The sequence below is a fragment of the Anthonomus grandis genome, chromosome 15 (genome assembly GCF_022605725.1).
Source record: "Anthonomus grandis grandis chromosome 15, icAntGran1.3, whole genome shotgun sequence".
In the NCBI taxonomy this organism is placed as follows: domain Eukaryota; kingdom Metazoa; phylum Arthropoda; class Insecta; order Coleoptera; family Curculionidae; genus Anthonomus; species Anthonomus grandis.
Genome location: NC_065560.1, coordinates 4,518,945 through 4,543,038, shown reverse-complemented (window position 1 = coordinate 4,543,038; position 24,094 = coordinate 4,518,945). Strand labels below are relative to the sequence as shown.

General features: G+C 33.6%; 2 protein-coding genes across 2 annotated transcripts in view; one reads left to right on the top strand and one right to left on the bottom strand.

Moving 5' to 3' along the window:
• The window catches only part of LOC126744972 (odorant receptor Or2-like), a 16,341-nt gene extending 5,931 nt beyond the window's left edge, over positions 1-10,410 (bottom strand). The window contains exon 1 of the mRNA XM_050452600.1: positions 10,340-10,410. The gene's annotated coding sequence lies outside the window, so the exon portion shown is untranslated. The remainder of the gene's footprint in view (positions 1-10,339) is intronic.
• On the top strand, positions 4,872-24,094 carry LOC126744973 (uncharacterized). Its single transcript, XM_050452601.1, has 6 exons — positions 4,872-5,106; positions 12,689-12,826; positions 12,942-13,082; positions 13,682-13,799; positions 19,060-19,235; positions 23,122-24,094. Exons 1-6 carry the CDS (start codon positions 5,019-5,021, stop codon positions 23,238-23,240), a joined length of 780 nt encoding a protein of 259 aa, XP_050308558.1. The 5' UTR covers positions 4,872-5,018; the 3' UTR covers positions 23,241-24,094.

Sequence of the window (24,094 nt, the reverse complement as noted above, 5' to 3'; positions counted from 1 at the left end):
AGTAAATAGGTACGCCTAGTCTGAATGATATCTGGGTTGTTCTTTAAGTATAAAAAAATGTTGAAGGTTGTAATGCATATTAAATGAAAGAAAATTACATTTTCTTCAAAAAGCGTTTTATGAGTTGTTTCTTTATAAATGCATAGTTTCTGAGCAAATGGGGAAAAACTTAATCAGTACGTACCCCTAGTTATCTTGCATAAAAATATTATTTGCCTCGTATCTAGTTGTAGTGCACATCAAATTAAAGGAAATTAATTTCCCTTTAAAAAATATCTCATGAGTTTTTTTTGTATATTGCATAGTTTCTGAGTAAATTGGGAAAAAGTGAACCAATACGTACACCTTGCATAAAAATATTATTTGCCTCGTGTCTAGTTATAAGGCACATCAAATTAAAGGAAATTAATTTCCCTTTAAAAAATATCTTATGAGTTTTTTTGGATATTGCATAGTTTCTGAGAAAATTGGGAAAAACTGAACCAATACGTACACCTAGTTATCTTGCATAAAAATATTATTTGCCTCGTATCTAGTTCTAATGCACATCAAATTAAAGGAAATTAATTTCCCTTTAAAAAATATCCTATGAGTTTTTTTTGATATTGCATAGTTTCTGAGTAAAGTGGAAAAAAGTGAACCAGTTCATCGATTTCCCATTATAGTCGTTTTATTATCACTTAAACGACCCTTAAAAGAGCCTTCAAAGTCAGATGTTTATACTTTTTTAAGATATGGGTGATTTCAGAAAGTTTCCTAATTTTTCCATTGAAACTAGATGAGCTAGAGTTTCCATATTTGGGCAGTAAGATGCGGTCAAATTTCCTTCATAAGAATTATCAAGAATTTTGAAAATATTATTAATTAATTTTTAAAATATGACTAAAGTTATCAAGGCAATCCTGGTGGGAAAATTATTATATTTCTTAGTAGATTGACCTAAAAGCTTCCTAGTTTTCCAACGAAACTAGCTGGGCTAGAGTTTTCATATTTAGACAATAAGATGCGCTCAAATTTCCTTTACAAGAATCATCAAGAATTTTGAAAATATTTTTGATTAGTTTTTAAGATATTATTAGGTTTCTCAAGGCATTCCTCGTAAAATAAATATATTTATTAGTAGAGCTACTTAAAGTAGAGCTAGAGATTCCATACTTGCACAGTGAGATGCGCTCAAACATCCTCTACAAAAATCATCAAGAATTTTGAAAATATTTTTAATTAGTTTTTAAGATATGACCAGATTTCTCAAGGCATTCCTAGTCATAAAATAAATATATTTGTTAGTAGAGTGACCTTAAAGCTTCTTAGTGCGCCTTGACATGACCCTAACTTAACTTAGCCTTGGACGTGACCTTTGCTTGAAATTGACTGGGCTTAACCTTGAAGTGACCTTAGACTCTACTTGAGACCGTTGACGTGGCCTTGACTTTATCTTCCACGTGACCTTGAGCTGAAGTTGGACGTGACCTTTGACGTCGCCTTGACTTGATCGGTCACTGTTGTGAATATTCTAACGGTTTTCTCTTAGTTTTGTCCTTTTCTGGATCCTATTGAGGCCAATTTCGGACTCGAAATATCATCGAAAATTAGCAAGAACTCTTGATGCTCTAATTAACAAGTATTTAGACCAATAATTTTCACAGCCATTAAAACTCTATTTATCCCTTATTTATCCTAGCTACGGATGAAGCTTTAGTATGAATTCATCATTTAGAAGCTAATTTTACCAATAAATAAATACAAACATCGTTTTCCTTTTTCTTCACGTCTCTTTTAGGTTTCCATATGTTTCTCTCTCTTTGACACAACACTAGGATCTTTCTATCTTTTAAGTGGTTAAACCTGTTAAATGGTCAAATATGACTGTAGAAATGCTGAATAACTTTGCAAGTTTTGAATTAATTGTTTTGAACCTTAATTAAAGATTCTAGATCCATACTGTCTTAATTAATTGCTTTTGAGCTTATGCGAGTATCTTCTATGGCTTTCAAGATACAAGAGGTCAAATGGAAGTTAAACGTTCAAAGTATAAAGTGAGTTGGTCAGACATGACTGTAGAAATGTTGAATAACTTGGAAAGGTGAGAATCAATTGTTTTGAACCTTAATTAAAGATTCTAGATCAATACTCTCTTAATTAACTGCTTTTGAGCTTATGCCAGTATCTTCTATGGCTTTCAAGATACAAGAGGTCAAATGGAAGCCAAACGTTCAAAGTAAAGGGTGTTTTTTGAGAGGTATACAAATTTGAAGTGAAATAAAACTATTAAAAAAAATTTATTGACATGGTTTTATTTAAAAGATATTGTTATGCCAATAGTGCTTAAAAATGATTTCGGGCATATGAGCGCCACGGCTGGTTCGAATGTAGCGTAATCGGGAAGTCCAATTTTCGACCACTTTTTCAAGCATCTGGGGCCGTATCTCGGCAATAACGCGGCGAATGTTTGCTTCCAAGTGATCCAACGTCTGTGGTTTATCTTTAAATTGATATGTGACTTCACATATCCCCAAAGACAGTAATCCAGGGGTGTGAGATCACACGATCATGGAATGTTTCCCGCAATAAATTGATAGTGTCACGCGCTGTGTGGCATGTTGCACCATCTTGTTGAAACCAAAGCTCTGCCACATCAAGTCGGTTCAACTGAGGAACAAAAAAGTTGGCAATCATGGCTCTATAACGTTCTCCATTGAGTGTAACATTCTGGTCGTTATCATCTTTAAAAAAATATGGGCCAATGATTCCCCCTGACCATAAAGCGCACCAAACTGTGACTTTTAATGGATGTAAGGGCGTCTCAACAAAAGCTTCTGGATTTTCTCCACTCCAAATTCGGCAATTTTGCTTATTGACGAAGCCGTTCGACCAAAAATGAGCCTCATCGCTGAACAAAATTTTGGATTGAAAAAATGGGTCAAGCTGAAAACTGTTTTCCGCCCATTCACCGACGCCGACGGCGCGCATAATGGTCACGCGGTTTCAGTTCTTGCACAAGTTGGATCTTGTAAGCTCGCAAGCCAAGATCTTGCCGCAAAATCTTCCACAAAGTGGATGGGCACAGCATGGCGAATCGACTCATTCGGGTCCTCTTCAACACTATGCTCCACAGCAGCAATAACTTCTTCTGTGTGCACTGTATGGCGTCTTTGTGGATGCGTATTATCAACTAGAGTATGCGTGGTACGAAAACGATCCATGGTTTTTCGAATAACTCACTCGGATGGCCGATTATGTCGACCGTAAAATGGACGCAGCGCAGGGTAAGTTTCGCGAATTGAACTATGATTTTCAAAATATATTTGCACAATTTGAAAGCGTTATTCTGGAGTAAGTCTATTCATTGTGAAATGGCAAACTGTACTGACCACGAACTGTCAAATTGACAATCACCAGAAACAGTTTTGACAACTTAAAATCCAAACCTCTAAAAAAAACACCCTTTATAAAGTGAGTTGGTCAAACATGACTGTAAAAATGTTGAATAACTTGGAAAGTTTTGAATCAATTATTTTGAACCTTTTTTAAATTATTATTGTTAATAAAAATAAAATTTGAGCATGTTTTGGTTAACCACCGTTTGTTATTAGTCTATAACAGACTTTGGTTTATAAAATTGTGGATAACTTTTTTAGAGAGCTTTAAGTATCTCTTTCATTAAAATGAACTTTATTGTTACAATAAGAACTTTATGTACATTCATTTTTTTTAATAACTTTTGTCATTTCAAAGTCTGATTTGCAAACTTCACAATGCATCTTAGCAGAGAAACTCTCAAAAATTGAAAAGTTTTCTCTGATTTAAATACATCATGTAGGCCCTAATGAGAACAATGCGTAGCTCATCTGGTACCGACCAGTGCTCATTTAGGCTTAAAATATTCGCTGAAACCTCAATGAGACATACCTCAAATTCTAAAGTGGGCAAATGACTAGAATTAAGTTTGCTCTTAAATATGCAATGATGCTCAAAACAATGTCCCTACACTCCCTAAATAACTTAGGTACTATGACAAACAGAAGTAGATATTAGGAAAAGGATACATTATTATAATCTGTTTTGTCCCTATCAATTTATTATATTATTAAACAGCGGTGAATTTTGAAATATAAATCTATCCTTGTGTTTGATTTTTTGATGAGTATAGATACAGGAACAATTTTTGAATATTAAATATTAAAATAATTAGAAAACTTTTTTTTATAAATAATCTTTAGAATGTTGCTCTGCACAATTCGTAAAGGTAGCATAACGTACCAAAGATTCCACTGAGGATTTATATAATAAAATAAGATTGATACTTATTATCTCTCTTGGAATTTATAAACCAACTTTCTAAAGTAACATTGGGATCTACCATAATACCAAGGTTACCAACTTCGTTACATGAGTTAATAACATTTATGTTTATCGAATTAAAAGTAGGACTATTTATTGTTTTATAATGATTTATTTGTCGTAAAGTGTTTTGGAAGTTACTTTTTCCTGCACCTTCATTACTGCCTATTCCCCTATATGTTTGATCAGACAATGAACTACAAATGAAGTCAATTCTTAAAGTCAGAAATTCATTAAAATCCCTTTAAATTTGCATAGAATTACAAATCAGCCAGAAAGCCACCACGGCGGTCTGATGAAAAGGGTTGGATCAGCCCCTGAACAAAGAGCCATAAAGAAAAGCGCCGTTGACTCTTTGATAGCATCAGCACAAAAATCGAGCCTTACGTAAAACATGAATATAGTTATAGCAGAACCAGGGGCTGGAAAAAAATGGCAACAGGGCGAAACAAACTTGGCGAGGGGGGAAGGGGCGAAGGGGGGAGGAGACGGGGATGGCGTTTCCATCGACGCTAGCGCATCCCGTCCGATGCGGAATCGCAAAACTGGAATGTGAACACAACGAAGGGAAAACGGGGAAAACGAGACGGGAACATTGTCAATAATGCAGTCGCCAACATATGGCACGAAACGGAACATTCGGCCCGATAAAATGTGAAGTTTTTAAGTGGTAAATCATGCGGGATAGGCAGAGAGCGCCTCGCCAGAGGTTGCTCCTGCTCATGCTGCTCCTTTTTAGCTACGTTCAGGAAATTCAGTCGAATGGTAAGTTCACCCCCTATTTTTTTTGTAATGTAGCTTGAATTCAATGCATATACAAGTGCAGTTTCGTACCTTTCCTACTCTGTTGCTAACATGGTAGTTACCTTTTTGATAACAAAGTAAGGAATCTACAGGTCTCGACTTGTAAATCAAAAAACGCATAATATTTTTTTTAAATAGAGGTTTTTCAAAAAAAAAATAAAAACGCTCTTTTTCTATTCACCTTTAATGTGGGGTGAATAGAAACACCCATTTAAATTGGTCAAATTTGCTATTCTACCCACAAGAGGGCGAATAGGAACATCTGAAAAAAATTTAAATTGTTAAAAAAATATAAATACACAAAAAAAACTGACAAAAACACCAATTTTACAAAAAAAATAGAAATGTAACAAGTTTAAACATATTATTGAAATTAAACAACTTTGATGCAAATTAAAATTTTAAAATGTCTCTTCTTGACGTAGATCCTTCTATCTCGTCATGAACTGGGAAAACCTCTCCAACAACCTGGCTAAAATGAAAGGTGGAAACATCCGGAACTTCTGGAAATCCATAAATATATCCTGACGAGTGGTGGAGCGACTTCTTAAGAAAGTGGCTTCAATATCATGTGTCATGTTATTTCTTTGCTTGAAAATACACCAGAAGCCAAGTTCCTTGATCTATTAAATCAAGCGAAATAGTAGAAACACATCGGACCAATTTACCCTCAAAGCAGACTGATGCTGATGAATTATTTGTATCCGACTTATTCTTGGACTTATCGGTGAAACTTGGTAGTGAAGTGTCCATTTCTGAGTCTGCATCTGAAGAATGATCTTGAGCTTTTGCCATTATTGGCATTCATTTCCGGGCTTCATCTAAGTTTCCATACGTCTTTCCAAATCATTATCCTCTTGATCGTCTTTATCCAACGTGCTTTCAAAATCTACACTTGTAACGCTTTTGCCAGCAGGAACTTGAATTTTACGACATCGACTCTTCACATTTTGACCATCGTCATATCTCATTGTTCTTAGAAGGTCTACCAAAGAGTTATTAAGTCCTTCTTCAATGTTCTGATTCTCATCATTTGTCTCGTCAAGATTTTGCTGCGGAAGGCGACCCAAGACTTGATTCCTATCTAGTGGAAAAATTCCACGTTTTCTAAACCCAGATCTAAAAACCTTAAACCATTATGTATGCACTTGTATTTCTGCTTTTGGACTAACATCAGACTTTCTGCGAGTTTTTTTTACTGGAAATCATGGGGAACCTCAGACAAAGGATGAAACTGGAAAAACTTCAATGCAGACAAGAAGAGACCCATATGCTTATAGCACTAGAGAAAAAGATAGATATACAAACGCTTGTCTTGCAACAATTTGTTCTGAGAAACGACCTATATAGTAATCATGTATCTATGGTATTATTTGCACATAAACTTTGTAACAAAATACATTATTTCTATCACTAAATGAATGAAAGTCCTCTGACCTAAGGTTATGTGATAGCCGCATATTATTATATTTGGTACATCGAAATGTTCTCCTTGGAGACCGTTATTCCTGCTAGGCCATCGGGGGAAAACGATAATGGTGACGTCATATAGCATAGCAGCAGCAGCAGCAGATCATTATCCTCGTAGCGATTATCCGTTTGGAATAAACTAAGCCCGCATTTCGCCATGGGCATGCAAATAATTGCGTTGTTTACATAAACTAAATGGGTCGCGCCTTTAATTTTGCGATCATTATTATACACGACAAAGCGACAAAAATCAATATTAAATTTAGCATTTAGTTTGTTTTTCTGTGTGATTGACTTGTGTTTTGATATCTGATGACCTTAATTTATGTTTTTAAGGATGACTGTTAGATGGTGCCGCATTAAGTACCGCTGTAAATCCCGAAACGAGTGCGACAATTAATATTCTCGCACTGCACTCAAAGAATGTTCCGTTATTTAAGTGTATATGCTTTCCTTTAAAATAATCCACTTTGATATATACAGGGTGTCCTATTTGCTATTGCGAAACTATAGGAGATACGAGGGCAGTTAAATTAGACAAAACTTGCCAATCCTTTTACAGCGTTGCAAAATGTTTATTAGTTTGTGAATTACGAAGAAAAAATACTAGCAGATATAAAGGAGAAAAAACTCCCAATGCAATTTCCTCAGACAAATGGAGAGTTTTTTCCTGCTTATTGCAATTTCCTTAGAAAAAAAAGATGATTCTGATAAAAAACAGTGAGAAATAGCTGAAAGAAAAGAAATACGAATGGATACAAAAGAAAATCAACAAATAAAGCTCCAAAAAAATGTGCAAAAGAAGAAACATTACGCCAAAATTATCAGATACGTCCTCGGATACACCTAAAATTCAATGTAGATTATGTGCAATAGGATTGAATAGTGATATAGAGGATGAAGACAAAAAGAATATTGGCTGTGACTTTTGTGATAAATGGTATCACAAAAAGTGTACCGAATTAAAAGATACAGCGTATGAAATAGCTGCTGCTAGAGAGTACAAATGTAGTAAATGTGAGTAAAGCTAGTGAATGTAGGTATTTAAGCCTTTTGTTTTTAATTTTAATTTACTCAAGAATTCTGTTTTCGTTCCTTTTTTTATTATTTATTTGCTCCAACCTACGTTTAGTTTTTTTTTTAAGTTTTATAAGTAGATACAACTATGATAAGCTTTTAAGAAATAAGACTTGTATTTTTACATTTAAATGTATGTACATTGTAAGTATTAAAGCAATGAAACCAAATAATAACCAAAATACCTCTTGGTTGGTAGTTAAAGAAGAATTTCAATTTTTTTTATATGTGCGTACATGGGTGTAGGTTTTAATTTTTTTTTTAAATATGTATGTTTTAAGTTTAATAATACAAACAGGATTTTTTTATCTTCTTTTTTATTTTCTTTTAATATCCTACAATTTCAGGAAAACTTTTTAATAGCTTGGGTAAGTTACTGTTGAATCTATAAGGTCTTTTTTAAATTCCTATATAAAAAGGTGGTCGGAAATTAACAGAAAATTCATCGAAAATTGCGGCGGGTGGTCGAGAACTAGTGAAATTGGTCTTTTTCCATGTTTTGTCCAAATTGTTGCATTTAAGTGTGTATAAACTGTAAAAAACGTACAAATAATAAATTTCAAATAATCAGGCTATTAGAAAAGGTAGACTTTGTCATCATAGATCCCTTAATTGAAACGGTCATTTGAGAAACCCCGTAAGTCCATATTTTGGCGAAAATGACATTTTAGCATTATTATAACTTGAGGGTCTAGACGCATCGATTCACAGAGAAACCCCGCTTGTTTCCATATAACTAACGTTCCAAATAAATATGGACTTCTGCTATTCATTTGAGAAACCCCGTAAGTGCAGGAGTTATGGTGTTTCTCAAATGAATGCGCGCGCGATATCCTTACCTACGCAGTTGCTTCTATCGAACACGTCAAGCAGTGGTCACTATTATAAAAGTAAACAGGCCAGCTTGCGTTTATTATTTTTTCTAAACTTATAATCACTTTACCTTTTAAAAAATCTACTGAATAAAATGTCTAGTGATAGTGATATCGACGAAAGTGTTGCAACGAATCCGAAAAAAAGAAGGAAGGGTGTGAAACAAGTAGAGTACCAGTGTGAAAAAATAAAGAAATCGAGAGTGAAAAATGAGGAATACACAAACTATAGGGGCCATGTTGTTCAACCGACTCCCCATTTATATCCGTGCAAGAATTAATATGTTTTTTTTTGTTTTATGTTCTACAGCAATAATGTTTTTGTTATAGCTGCAAAAAAAAATGTATACCAAACTTGCTTACAATGCAAGATGCTGAAATCGTGTACAATGGAATAATTTCATTGCAAAACAAGGACGAGCAAGATTTTTTACTGCAAAACAACATAGATATCTTTGATATAAAAAGACGACGTGGCAAAAGAAATGAAGAAGCACCTCAGAGAAATTCATCATTTAGGTACCTAATTTATGAGATAATACTAAAAGGTAATCCGACAAAAAAATTTTTTAGGTATTTGGTAAATGTTCCCGGAAAGACTAGAATCAATGTTTGTAAAAAAGCATTTCTTAGTGCCTATGGTGTTACCAATGATAAAATTCTAGGAATATGTAAACTTTCGGCTGCTGGCAGTGCTCCCTAAGATAAGAGAGGCAAAAACACTCCCGGAAATGTAATGCCTGGCGAAATTGTGCAAAAAATCCACGAACATATTTCCTCATTTCCTACAAAAATTGCGCATTATACCACCCGTGAAGTGCTTTACCTTAACTTTTGTTTAAATGTTAAAATTATGTGGAATCTTTTTATAGAAAAGTTACCAGATTTAAAAAATAGGGTCAAATACAAATTTTATATGAAAATAATCAATGAAAATTTAGATTTACAGTTTCACAAACCGCAAGTCGATACATACTGTGACCCGATGAAGTATGTTCCATGTTGCTGGATTATATTAATACAGAAATTAATCCATCTGTTAAAGAATTGTACGTATTCTCAGGCGGAGCCTGGGGACAGAATAAAAACCACGCTGTTGTTTGACTGATATTGGCTTTGCAATCAACTGGTAGGTTTCAACGAATTTTTCAATATTTTCCTGTCAGAGGTCACTCTTTCTTGCCATGTGACAGAGACTTTAGTGTCGTTAAACGAAAAATTAGACGAACTGATCGAATCTACACAATAACGAAATATGTGTTATTAATTGCAAATTCCTGTTCAATTTGTGGACAATTCACTGTTAAACGTTTACAAACTCATGAGGTCTTAACTTTTCAAAAATGGTGGCCAAAGTTCTTTAAGAAGAATGTGCTCTCTAATGAGTCATATCAAAGAAAATTACCCAAAGAACTAAAGCAGTCGTTCACTATCTCTAAATTCAATCAAGTTGAATATTGTGAAGACGGAGTCGTTGTAGCTCGAGATTTCATTGATGGATTGAAATCTCATTCATTTTCATTGAAATTATTGGCATCAACGAGGATTGGTTTGCCCCAAGAGACACTTTATAATGGCCTTGTTCCTTGGCCTTGTCCTATCAATGTGACCAAACTGAATGACGTTAGGAGCTTGATGCAGTACATACCTCAAGACGAAGAAATACAAAACTTTTATGGGGAATTGACTCGGTGGGATACTCTGTAGATTACGTAGTAATAAATACACGATTTAATCATGAAATTTTTTAGGCTGTATTTATTATACTAGTTTACCTTAACCTTAAAGGATGATTCAGGCTACACAGTGCCGGGACCGAGCCGGGAGCGGGCCGTGCCACGTCCAAATATCGACTGTATAGTTTTAAATGAACCAATTTATGCTTTCCCGGGCCAAGACCGTCTCCCGGTCGTGTCACCGGATATTTATTTCCCGTCTCCGGCCCGGCCCTGTCACCACTCGTCCTAACATGAAATGTTTTGCCGGGCAATCCAAAAAGCCGTTTTTTCGGAAAGACAATAGTTGTTGAATGTTGGCTGATTATTGCGAGAGAAGTTTTACAAAATGGATGACGAAAAACTGTTGAAAAGTGTACGCAAATACTCAGTCATTTATGATATGAGCCATCTAAAATATTTGGATAGCAAATTTAAAAACTCGGTGTGGAAATCAATAGCTTTGGAAATGAAACAAACTGGTAAATAAAAACCTTTACTGATTATTTATAGAATATATTTCATTTACATAAATTTTTTTGTAATAAATTTAGGAGTAATAAAAAATGTAATAGGTTTTCGTAGCTATTATACAGTGTCACACATAAAGTCTGCATCAATTAGGATTTTTTCTTGAAATTATTTTTATCCCATTTGATGCAGACTGTATATTATTCTTGGGCATAATACGTACATAATAAGCACTTACATCTAAATAAAAATGAAAGAAAATGAATCGAAATTAGCAGGACGTACACAACAGGATGCTATCGATGCAAAATATTCTTTAAATATTTCTCTTATGGCAAAGGCATCCTTAGTAAGTCTTCCTGGTTGGTTACCTAATGGATTTAAATTGTGTATGTTTTGGTTTATTTGACCTATTGTGTAATCTTTCTTTTCGCATAAAAAATTATTGATGACACCTTCGGAACCAACACCTTCAACATCTAGAGTATTGAATCATAATATTCATAATTATTTTTCATAGTTTTCTTATGATGATTAATTTATATATATTTAAAGGATTTTATTTTCTATAAATATATCCTATTTCTAAATTTATAAATTATTTTGTTACTTACCTAAGACAGACTGCCAATCGTTCAATGGGAGGTATAGGCCTTTGAAATTTTGAGTTTTGTTTGGTTAAATCCCATTTAACTTTTTCAAGTAAGATCATAAAGCATTCTTTAGACATTCTAAAATAACCATAAAATTTGCTCTCATCATCTATAAGCTCCTTATAAAGCGTTGTTGTAAATTCTTCTTCCGACTCCCGTTTCCTCCAGGCTGGGTGTACACTCCACCTTCTTCTTGTAGTTCTTATTTGTGTTTCCGAAACTTCGTCATCAAGGGCAATTGCAATAGCTGCTAATTCAACTACTGAAAATTGCCTTACTGACATTGTCTTCAAACCACCCAACCCGAAATTAGATGAAAAATACCTAACAAATTTATTATCAAAAAATACAAGTGAAAGCCTTGCGTAGCCCGTAAATATACCCGGTGTAATATAAATGACTGGCTCGGCCGAGACATGGAAAGAACGGCACTGTACGGGCACGGCCCGGTCCCGACCCTGTCTAGCCTAAATCATCCTTAAAACTCTGAAAATTGGCATTCATTTGAGAAACCCCGTTGTTTCCAAATTTCAAAATTTTTTTTCAGCTAAAAAATATTTTTTTTGGTGTGCTATTATGTTGTCTTTAATTTTTAACACTAAATTCTTCATTAAATTAGTATTGAAACAACTTTGAATTTATTGTAACTTCTTGTAGGACGTTATATCCAGTTTTCCCAAAATTCTATTTTTTGGACTTACGGGGTTTCTCAAATAACCGATTCAATTATGTTCTTACAAGGGCTTGAAGTTGAATTTTCGGTTAGGTGGTCGATAACTAGCAACTAACAATGACCCTACAAGAAAAATTTAAATGAAGATCATTATTTTCACGGCATTAGGGTTGATACGATTCAAGATTAAGTTTAGATTTATGAGTTTCAAGATTATCAGAATAATTAAATAAATACTTTTAAGTGCATGCATTTATCCCAAGTTAATTGAAATTTTGTCTCATTTTAGGTGAGGATTACTTTCTTTCACAAATTCTAACGAAATTCTCAAAGAAGTACAAGAAAAGTCACAGATCTAACGCAACTATCTTAAATTCTTACCTAAATGTAACTTTCTATTTTGTCTTTTTGTAAGCATAACGTCTCAAGAACTTTAATTGTTTTGTTTCCCTAAAATTGGCACCATTGAAATTTGTCAGGATGACCAACATCGAAAGGACACAATCACGCCAAATGGCGGCCCCCTAGTAGTAGTCATTTACTTTTCACTGAATTGGCAGTCCAGGTATATTTATTAAGTTCGTGTTTAAGATCCCACAAAACTTGTTTCAGATGTGAAAAAATTCGGAGACAAATGCACCTCGACTGACGAATGTGGTTTTGAAGGAGCAATATGCGACGAACTAGCAGGGGCGTGTCTTTGTCGGCCGGAATTTCCCGTCACCAATCATCTGGATAAGTGTGGAGTTGGTGAGTTAAAAGACCCTGGGGGAATTGGGTGGTGGTTTCTTTAGCAGCGTTTTTAATTAACGCTCTAAAAATCAGCGGTTTTTTCTTCTTCTTATTCTTCTTATTATTATTTCAGCTGCTAAAGTGAACGAGTCCTGCTTTTTCAACGAACAATGCGAAAAGGAATATATCCTGCTGGAGTGCCGGGACGGGGTCTGTATTTGCCGCTTTCAGAGGCAGGCCGTTATAAAACCCGACGGAACTATCGACTGTATACGTAAGATTAAATTCCTTTTTTAAAAGAATAATATTTAATTTCCTGCTGCGGGGAAATTGATTTAGGTTTGTGTGCTTTCCTCCCATTTTTTGTCGTATTAAATTACCTTAGAACATTGAAAGGCCTTTTAATATTCTAAGTAAACTACTTAGTATCAGATATGTTATATCAAATTACTACGCAGAAAACTGGTTTATAACACTAAAGGCTAAAAAAAAACTTAAAAAAGGAAAAAAGCAATAATCTCCCTCTAGGGGTGCAATGAATGCTTGTAAGAAGTATCTCGTTAATTCTAGTGCACGTTTCTAATTAAAAAAAGTCGTTATATTCTTGAAGAAACGCAGTGGGGCGGTGGGTTCAATTAGAAATATTAAAGTTGCTTTTATATTTAACTTGTCCTGAAGGTACCGACATTATTCCTGAAACATTGCTTAATAAATGATTTCAAGCATTTAGTTATGAGGAGTGTCCTAAACTGAAGGAATTAAATGTCATTGTTATGAAGGTATACACAATACATTAATTATTTAAAGACATTCTTACGTGTTTTAAAGGGTTTAATCTATTTAAATTAATTAAAATAATAATTTTTGTTTTAGCAATGGCCAATTCGGACCCGAATCCACCACGATTCATCGATCCGGCCATGATCGGGATTTTAGTAGCGATGTTTCTCATGTTCATAACGATCTGCGTTGTTTTACGACTATTTAGCAAGTAAGTATTATCACATATTTGATATACATCGGTCTTCATTGGTGTTTTAGTTTCCACCTATTTTCAATATTATGGTATCATTTTATAAGAGTTTGAATCTTCTGGAATAAGGACGTAACAGAAGAATTAAATGTAGTAGACTAAAGTTACTGACTTTGCTTGATGAGAGTTCGACTTTTCCACCTGTTTTCAATATCATCGTATCATTTTCTAAATAGAGTTTGGATCCTCTGGAATTAATATTTTTCTTCTGTAATGTGTCTAATTATACCCGAAAAACACCACTTTATTCCCATCCTCTACTAATTTTCAGATTGATATAAAGATATACAAAATAAGAGTTCGACTTTTCTACGTATTTTCAATATCATCGTATATTTTCTAAATAGAGTTATTGACTATTGTGTTTATTTTTATTGACATTTTATACATCATGATGTATATTGACCAGGTACATTGTTTTTGTACAGTTTTGCATGTATTTATTTTGTTTGTATATTTTATTTTTATTTTTATTTTGTGTGTTTTGTTTTGTTTTTATATGTTTTTTGTTATTAGCTTTGTCTACAAAATTTTGTAATTTTTTGACAATAAAGCATATGATTGATTGATTGATTGTTGGGATCTTCTGGAATGAGTGTCTTTTTCTCTCGTAGTTTTTCATGAGAAGGTAAATTACAAAAAAAGAAAAAATTCAATAATTTCTTCGAATTCCTCGAGTAAATAATAAATTACTTCCAGGCAATTGAAAAATGAATTTACCATCCCCTGGAAACCAGTGACAATTTCCTGGAAAAATTTAAATTTCTTTTTAAATTATTTGTTGTTAATTCGATCATATACGTCTGGACTAAAGGAAGCAAAAAACAGAGACAACGTTACATCATAGTGCGTAAGAGCAAGAGGGAAGTGATTTTACCGCGTAGCCACACCTCTTAAGCGTATTCCGGAGGTTCATGTTAAAAAATAATAATACTGATTCCTATTTCTCCTGCATGTCTTTTCAAAAAAATTTATCGTTTAAAATGAAGACGATCGCTATTAAATGAGTTCCCTCGTCTGTAGTAAGAAGACGTAAGTAATGAAAGTTCAAAGGATTAAGGACGTAGCAGAAGAATTAAATGCAGTAGACAAAAGTTACTGACTTTGGTTGATGAGAGTTCGACTTTTCCATCTATTTTCAATATCATCGTTTTATTTTCTAAATAGAATTTGGATCTTCTCAAATTAGTGCCTTTTTCTCTCGTAGTTTTTCATGAGAATGTAAATTACAAGTTGATGCAGCATATACAGCTATATCGTAACAATAAAAGAGTTTACTCAAAGATAGTCTTGCCATCAATATCATTATCACTAAATGCGATTTTCACATTAGACATTTACCATAGTGCCTCTATAATTTCGATCTTTACGATACACATAAAAAATACTTACAGGGCAAAATTCACTTAACAAAGTAACCATGTACTTGTCATTACAAAAATATCATACTCTCCATATGTAGACAATAAATTATTATTAAATTTCCTAAATTTGGAGTTCGCACCTTCTGATAAATAATATTAATTTTTAAATCGTGAAACGAGTTTGCACATGAAGAGAGAGGAATCACTTATCGACTTTATTGTGACGAAAATGTTTCTTTAATATTTTATGGAATATTAATGGCTTACAAATAATGTTAGTAGTCCAGTTATTTCCATTTAATATGAAAGTTTTCTTTTGCCAATACCTGCCTCTGTACTGTAAGATTTAATTATGGGACATTTTAACTTATTTTATTATAATGGAAGTTTTGTGGTTAAGATGGTCGTTATTATAGTTGTTTTGTCTGGACGGAATGATGTAATTGTGATAAAAGGAAAAAGAACTATGTTTTTCCTAAAAGAGAATTAAATGTCTAATAAAACAATAAGGAGCGTATTGATGTGAAATGAGACAAAATATTTATAAACTATCCTTCTTTCTCAAATTGCACTCCCATGTGTTTGAAAATCCGGTTCCTGGAAGTAAAATAATGAAAAATAGAAAAAAATTCAATCATTTCTTCGAATTCCTGGAATAAAGAATAAATTACTTCCAGGCAATTTAAAAGTTTAAATTCCTCTTCAAATATTAAAATAAATTATTTGCTGTTGATTCGATCAAATACGCCTGGACTAAAGGAAGCAAAAAAACAAAAACAACGTTACATCATAGTGCGTAAGAGCAAGAGGGAAGCGATTGTACTGCGTAGCCACACCTCTTAAGTGTAGTCCGAGGGTCTATGTTAAAAAAACAATACTAATTCCTATCCAAAAATCTCATCCATTATTCTCTAAAAGACAAAATTGACGAAAGACGTCACGGTCTCACAACATGTAATAACTCATTTGGAGCGATAACTCTATAACTCTAACTAGAGCGAAACACGTGTAGCCCGTTTATTACATGTTGTGAGACCGTGACTTTGTAATTTTCTTTGCCTTTCGTCAATACTAATTCCTGTTTCCCTTGCATGTCTTTCCAAAAACAGTTTCATTTAAAATGAAGACAATCGCTATTAAATTCCTGGAGTAAATAATAAATTACTTCCAGGCAATTAAAAAGTTTAAATTCCTGTTCAAATAATAAAATAAATTATTTGCTGTTAATTCGATCATATACGTCTGGACTAAAAGAAGCAAAAAAACAAAGACAACGTTACATCATAGTGTGTTAGAGCAAGAGGGAAGTGATTTTACCGCGTAGCCACACCTCTTAAGCGTATTCCGGAGGTTCATGTTAAAAAATAATAATACTGATTCCTATTTCTCCTGCATGTCTTTTCAAAAAAATTTATCGTTTAAAATGAAGACGATCGCTATTAAATGAGTTCCCTCGTCTGTAGTAAGAAGACGTAAGTAATGAAAGTTCAAAGGATTAAGGACGTAGCAGAAGAATTAAATGCAGTAGACAAAAGTTACTGACTTTGGTTGATGAGAGTTCGACTTTTCCATCTATTTTCAATATCATCGTTTTATTTTCTAAATAGAATTTGGATCTTCTCAAATTAGTGCCTTTTTCTCTCGTAGTTTTTCATGAGAATGTAAATTACAAGTTGATGCAGCATATACAGCTATATCGTAACAATAAAAGAGTTTACTCAAAGATAGTCTTGCCATCAATATCATTATCACTAAATGCGATTTTCACATTAGACATTTACCATAGTGCCTCTATAATTTCGATCTTTACGATACACATAAAAAATACTTACAGGGCAAAATTCACTTAACAAAGTAACCATGTACTTGTCATTACAAAAATATCATACTCTCCATATGTAGACAATAAATTATTATTAAATTTCCTAAATTTGGAGTTCGCACCTTCTGATAAATAATATTAATTTTTAAATCGTGAAACGAGTTTGCACATGAAGAGAGAGGAATCACTTATCGACTTTATTGTGACGAAAATGTTTCTTTAATATTTTATGGAATATTAATGGCTTACAAATAATGTTAGTAGTCCAGTTATTTCCATTTAATATGAAAGTTTTCTTTTGCCAATACCTGCCTCTGTACTGTAAGATTTAATTATGGGACATTTTAACTTATTTTATTATAATGGAAGTTTTGTGGTTAAGATGGTCGTTATTATAGTTGTTTTGTCTGGACGGAATGATGTAATTGTGATAAAAGGAAAAAGAACTATGTTTTTCCTAAAAGAGAATTAAATGTCTAATAAAACAATAAGGAGCGTATTGATGTGAAATGAAACAAAATATTTATAAACTATCCTTCTTTCTCAAATTGCACTCCCATGTGTTTGAAAATCCGGTTCCTGGAAGTAAAATAATGAAAAATAGAAAAAAATTCAATCATTTCTTCGAATTCCTGGAATAAAGAATAAATTACTTCCAGGCAATTGAAAAGTTTAAATTCCTCTTCAAATATTAAAATAAATTATTTGCTGTTGATTCGATCAAATACGCCTGGACTAAAGGAAGCAAAAAAAACAAAGACAACGTTACATCATAGTGCGTTAGAGCAAGAGGGAAGCGATTGTACTGCGTAGCCACACCTCTCAAGCGTAGTCCGGGGGTCCATGTTAAAAAAAAATGTCTTTCCCAAAAAAGTTTCATTTAAAATTAAGGCGATCGCTATTAAATGTGTTCCCTTGTAGTAAGAAGACGTAAGTAATAAAAGTCCAAAGGATTAAGGAAAGAAGAATTAAATGCAGTAGACGTAAAGTAACAGACTTTGGTGCTGGATAATCAACGCCCAGTTGATGTATTTATACCTTTTTTTGACAAAGAATTTGATCAGATGGATTTGTATGTCATTTTATAAAAATACAAGAGAACAACAACTTAACCTAAACAAACTTAGGACCCTTATATTATTTATTATAAGGATTTGTCGAACTGTCTGACATGCCTTTTTCAAGATTGCATCAATTCTCAATTGCCAATGCCTTCAGAAGACAAACTCAACCTTCATATCTCCAAATGATTTGTAGTTTCATATTCAAGAAAAAAACAATTATTAGATATAATTACGAAAAAAATTCCCATGTTTTAACCAGATGTAATTCACTAAAATATTTTGTTGTTACATTGGACGAATCACTTGCTAATGAATCACAAGTCCAATAGACTGGAGATTTATTAGCATCAAAGTCATTAAGTTTTATCATAAGAAGCTCAAGGCATTTGAAAACAAAAAAAATGCTAGATAGTGCTGTTTTAATCACTTGCTAGATCAAAATTAGAATATGCAATAGTTATTTGACCTCCAGTTTAAGAAGCTTATATTAACGACCTAGAGTCTATTCAAAGAAGATTTTAGACAGGATGGCATACATCCAGAAAGAAGTACTTTATAAAATTTTCTTCTTGATCGATTCAAGATTGCGTGCTTGGAAAATTATTGCAATGTGTAAAATTTTTAACGATAATAGTAGAGATTGATACGTTTCTCGATTCAAGTAAAAATGTCGAAAACAAACTTCTTTCAACATTTTATGAACGAATTTGAATACGATGTTATTTTTACTCTATTATACACTGATTTAGTAGATTCAGATCCAAGTTTATCTTCGACAATTCTAACAGCATAACACCCACTAGTTAATTTCCCTCTCAAGGCTAAAATGTGGTCATGAAATTTATGCCTATCCAGAGAAAGAGTTTACCAAGTAATACCCCGTAATTCACGCAATCAAATGCTTTGGAGAAATCACAGGAGACTTGCATCATCAATATTCAATTTTAAATAGGTTGTATCTCTTTTAGGGCCAGATGGGGAGAAAATCGAACGATTTTTAACACACCGAATCCGAGGTTGATGAATGCGTCTTTACTGAGAGAAAACAAGGGGCACCACGATAGACGGGGTTCGAAGATAAGTCACGCTCCCAGTAGGCCTGAGAGTGTGACCTCGCTTCAACCTCATTCGCCAAATTCTCAAGGTACAGTACCAATTTTCAATTTTTAACGTATATTTTATATTATAATGGAACCTCAGAACCAGTAGGAATCTCAAGGACTTTATTAACTATTATTAGGAAAATTAACACATTGAAAGGGCTAGTACTAAGGTGGTGGCTAGTACTATAATTATGGTCCATCTTAGAATATTATTTTATTAATTTCTTCCAGATTGTTAAATTTATTCACAGTTTGAATAAACGGAACTGCCTGGTAGAAGCTGGAAAAAATAAAAAACGAAAAACCTCTTCAAAGGGCAAATCGAAAAAAAATACTGGAAAACTGGATAGGGACATACAACTGCCTGGAAACAGCAAAATAATTGTTTCTCAAGGAAATCCATCGCAGACAAATAAAACTGACATAAAGACTTTATTTAAATCAATTTTAATAATAACTTGATGGGAAAAAATGCAAATGCGTTAGACACTTAATTAAGAAAAAATTGTCACATTTAACAATGACATTAGTATTGAAGTAATACTTAGACCTTGAGTGCGGAAATCAACGTATTAACTTGTAATAACAAATCGTAAGTTAAAAAGAGACCAATAGAGTTTCTGCGTAGAAATCTACCCAAATTAAAACGCGAGGGTTTAGCTTCATATTTCTGGAAGAGGCTTAAGAATATTAAAGACACTAACAGGCAGCCAAAGTGCCTGCAATAAACTCTCAAATTACCTTCAAGTTCTTGGACGAAGTTTATGAGTACTTATAGGCAGTCAAACTAGGTCAGATTGTTTGAACTACTTTGAAATGCCGAAAAGAAGTAGTTAGGAGAAACTTACAGGCAGTCAAACTGACCTAAACTCTTGAATAAATCCTCGAAAAATGTGTGGAAATGTGTCAAATGCGTGGAAGAAGTTTATAAGTACTTACAGGTAGTCAAATAGGCTCAGACTCTTAGAAAATGTCCTTAAATTACTATCACATGTGTAGAATAATTTTACAAAAATTAGGAGACACGTACAAGTAGGCAAACTGACTCAGACACTTGAAATAGATCCTCAAATTATCTTCAAATGCCTCAAAGAAGTTTATGAGTACTTACAGGCAGTCAAACTGGTTCAGACTCTTGAAACAGACCTTTAAATTACCTTCAAGTGCCTAAAATAAGTTTACGAGGAATAAGAACTATCTTCAAGTGCCTGGAAGAAGTTTATGAGTAGTTACAGGTAGTCAAACTGACTCAGACTCTTGGAAAAGACTCTTGAATTACCTTCAAGTGTCTAGAATAAGTTTACGATAATTACGGGTAAGCAAACTGATTCAGACTTTTGAAATAGATCCTCAAATTATCTTCAAGTGCCTGGAAGAAGTCTATGAGAACTTACAGGCATTCAAACTGGTTCAGACTCTTGAAACCGACCCTTAAATTAACTTCAAGTGCCCAAAATAAGTTTACGAGGATTTAAGAGACACTTACAGGTAGTCAAACTGACTCAGACTCTTGGGAAAGAATCTTAAATTACCTTCAAGTGTCTAGAATAAGTTTACGAGAACTAAGGAGACACTTACAGGTAGTCAAACTGACTCAGACTCTTGGAATAGATCCTCAAATTATCTTCAAGTGCCTGGAAGAAGTTTATGAGTACTTACAGGCAGTCAAACTGGTTCAGACACTTGATAGAGACCCATGAATTACCTTCAAGTGCCTAGAATAAATTTACGAGGATTTAGGAGAGATTTACAAGCAGTCAAACTAACCCAGACTTCTGAACAGATCCTGAAATTATTATTAAGTGCCTTAAAGAAGTTTGTGAGTACTTACAGGAAGTCAAACTGGTCCAGACTCTTGAAACAGACCATTGAATTACCTTCAAGTGCCTAGAATAAGTTTACGAGGATTTAGGAGAGACTTACAGGCAGTCAAACTAACCCAGACTTCTGAACAGATCCTGAAATTATTATTAAGTGCCTTAAAGAAGTTTGTGAGTACTTACAGGAAGTCAAACTGGTCCAGACTCTTGAAACAGACCATTGAATTACCTTCAAGTGCCTAGAATAAGTTTACGAGGATTTAGGAGAGACTTACAGGTAGTCAAACTAACCCAGACTCTTGGAATCGATCCTCAAATTATCTTCAAGTGCCTGGAAGAAGTTTATGAGTACTTACAGGCAGTCAAACTGGTTCAGACACTTGATAGAGACCCTTAAATTACCTTCAAGTGCCTAGAATAAGTTTATGAGTATTCAGGAGCTACTTACAGTTAGTCAAACTGACTCAGACTCTTGGAAAGGAATCTTAATTTACATTCAAGTGTCTAGAATAAGTTTACGAGAATTAAGTAAATACTTACAGCTAGTCAAACTAGCTCAGACTCTTGGAATAGATCCTCAAATTATCTTTAAATGCCTTGAAGAAGTTTATGAGTACTTACAGGCAGTCAAACTGGTTCACACTCTTGAAAGAGACCCTTGAATTACCTTCAAGTGCCTAAAATAAGTTTACGAGTATTTAGGAGACACTTACAGTTAGTCAAACTGACTCAGACTCTTGGAAAGGAATTTTAAATTACATTCAAGTGCCTAGAATAAGTTTACGAGAGTTAACTAGATACTTACAGCTAGTCAAAGTAACTCAGATTCTTGGAATAGATCCTCAAATTACCTTCAAGTGCCTGGAAGAAGTTTATGAGTACTTACAGGCAGTCAAACTGGTTCAGACACTTGATAGAGACCCTTAAATTACCTTCAAGTGCCTAGAAAAAGTTTATGAGTATTCAGAAGCTACTTACAGTTAGTCAAACTGACTCAGACTCTTGGAAAGGAATCTTAATTTACATTCAAGTGTCTAGAATAAGTTTACGAGAGTTAAGTAGATACTTACAGCTAGTCAAACTAGCTCAGATTCTTGGAATAGATCCTCAAATTATCTTTAAATGCCTTGAAGAAGTTTACTATTATTTACAGGCAGTCAAACTGGTTCAGACTCTTGAAAGAGACCTTTAAATTACCTTTAAGTGCCTAAAATAAGTTTACGAGGATTTACGAAACACTTACAGGTAGGCAAATTGACTCAGACTCTTGCAATATATCCTCAAATTATCTTCAAGTGCCTGGAAGAAGTTTATGAGTTCTTACAGACAGTTAAACTGGTTCAGACTCTTGAAAGAGACCCTTAAATTATCTTTAAGTGCCTCAAAGAAGTTTATGAGTACTTACAGACAGTTAAACTGGTTCAGACTCTTGAAAGAGACCCTTAAATTACCTTCAAGTGCCTAGAATAAGTTTATGAGTATTCATGAGATACTTACAGAGAGGCAAACTGACTCAGACTCTTGGAATAGATCCTCAATTTATTTTCAAATGCCTGAAGAAGTTTATGAGTACTTACAGGCAGTATACGAATTCAGGCTCTTGGAAAAGACCTGTAAATTACTTTCAAGTGCCTAGAATAAGTTAATAAATACTTAAAAGATTTTTACATCTCGTCAAACTGACTCAGACTCCTGGAACAGATCCTCGAGCGCCTGGAAAAAGCTTATGAGTACTTACAAGTATTTAAATTGACTCAAAATCTTGGAACGGGCCTTTTAGTTAGCTACAAATGCCTAGACATATTTTTTGTTTAATTTATACTTATAAAGTGAACGTTTTGAACAATATATATCTCAAGGGCAATAAGCAAATATCTCAAGGAAGAGTAAATCGGGGATAGTCCACTCTGTCACAGTAATGGTTCTTAAAATGTTTAAAAAAATTGAAGTAACCCCTTTGACATGGTACTCTTTGTCAACTAATTTTTTCCGACTAATGCAATGGTCAAATTAGATTTTTGGTACCGCAACAACGGTTCTCAAAATTTGTTGTGAAAAATTGATAATTTGTTAACTTTGAGCCTTATACTAATTATGTTTTCCGTAGTTGGGTCACGTCGAGGATCGAAAGGCAGCAACGTGTCCGCACCTGGAAAAATAATAAAGAGTCCATCCAAAGGAGCGACCACGCCCATGTTGGAAAGCGTAGCGGTGGACAAACCGTAAATTATAAGGAATATTTTATGACATAAGTAAATTATTTACTAAAGTTAACTTTAAAGCAATTCTTATACCGCAATACACTTATTATTAATAACATAGAATAACGAATAATTTTACTTGGTGATGTACGGGACCATACACAATGAATTTTGTCCAATCATCACAACCTAAAACCAAAAATCTAGCTACCTACTTAATAAAACAAAAATAGATGTTTTTTAGCACAACATTGTTACGGTAAATTAGTTTTAGCGACTTTAATTCTTACTCTTAGCACAGAATCTACTTGTAGTCATTGTAGTGGTATAATTAGAGAACATTTTCCTTTTCAACCCTCCATATATAAATGTAATCTCTGCCGACTTAATATTATGTAACTTCGACCATGTTTACGCTCGGTGGTAGCCAAGATACTGGGAAAATTTTGTGATACTACCAACTTAAACTGTGATTTGATGTTGTTAGCTTAGCAGCATGGCTCATTGACTTTGACAAACAGTACTGGGAAAACTTTTTGCCAAATTCAGGAAGCCCTTCGTACCTTATACAACTCTTTTTTACTCTTATATTATAGAAGAAATCCATTTAACAAAAAAAAAAACAAAACTTTTGCTCATATTCATTCTCGGTAAGGTCAAATAAATTAGAACGATTAAGTGCTTTTGGCTTGCTCTTATTCTATGCAAAACTGTGTGCTGCAAACGTTTTTTAAAATTTCAAGAAAAAATATTTGAAGCATATGCCTACGTATATTATAGAGCTTAAAATCTTTGTACTCTTATACAATCTTAAGGATATTATATTATACTTCTATTAATATTATCGCTATTTTCATCGAATAAATTAGCTAAAAACGC

Coding starts and splice junctions, on each gene's coding strand:
- LOC126744973 (XM_050452601.1), top strand. CDS start 5,019: ATGCGGGATAGGCAGAGAGCGCCTCGCCAGAGGTTGCTCCTGCTCATG. Junction 5,107..12,688: donor TCAGGAAATTCAGTCGAATG/GTAAGTTCACCC, acceptor AACTTGTTTCAG/ATGTGAAAAAATTCGGAGAC. Junction 12,827..12,941: donor TCTGGATAAGTGTGGAGTTG/GTGAGTTAAAAG, acceptor TTATTATTTCAG/CTGCTAAAGTGAACGAGTCC.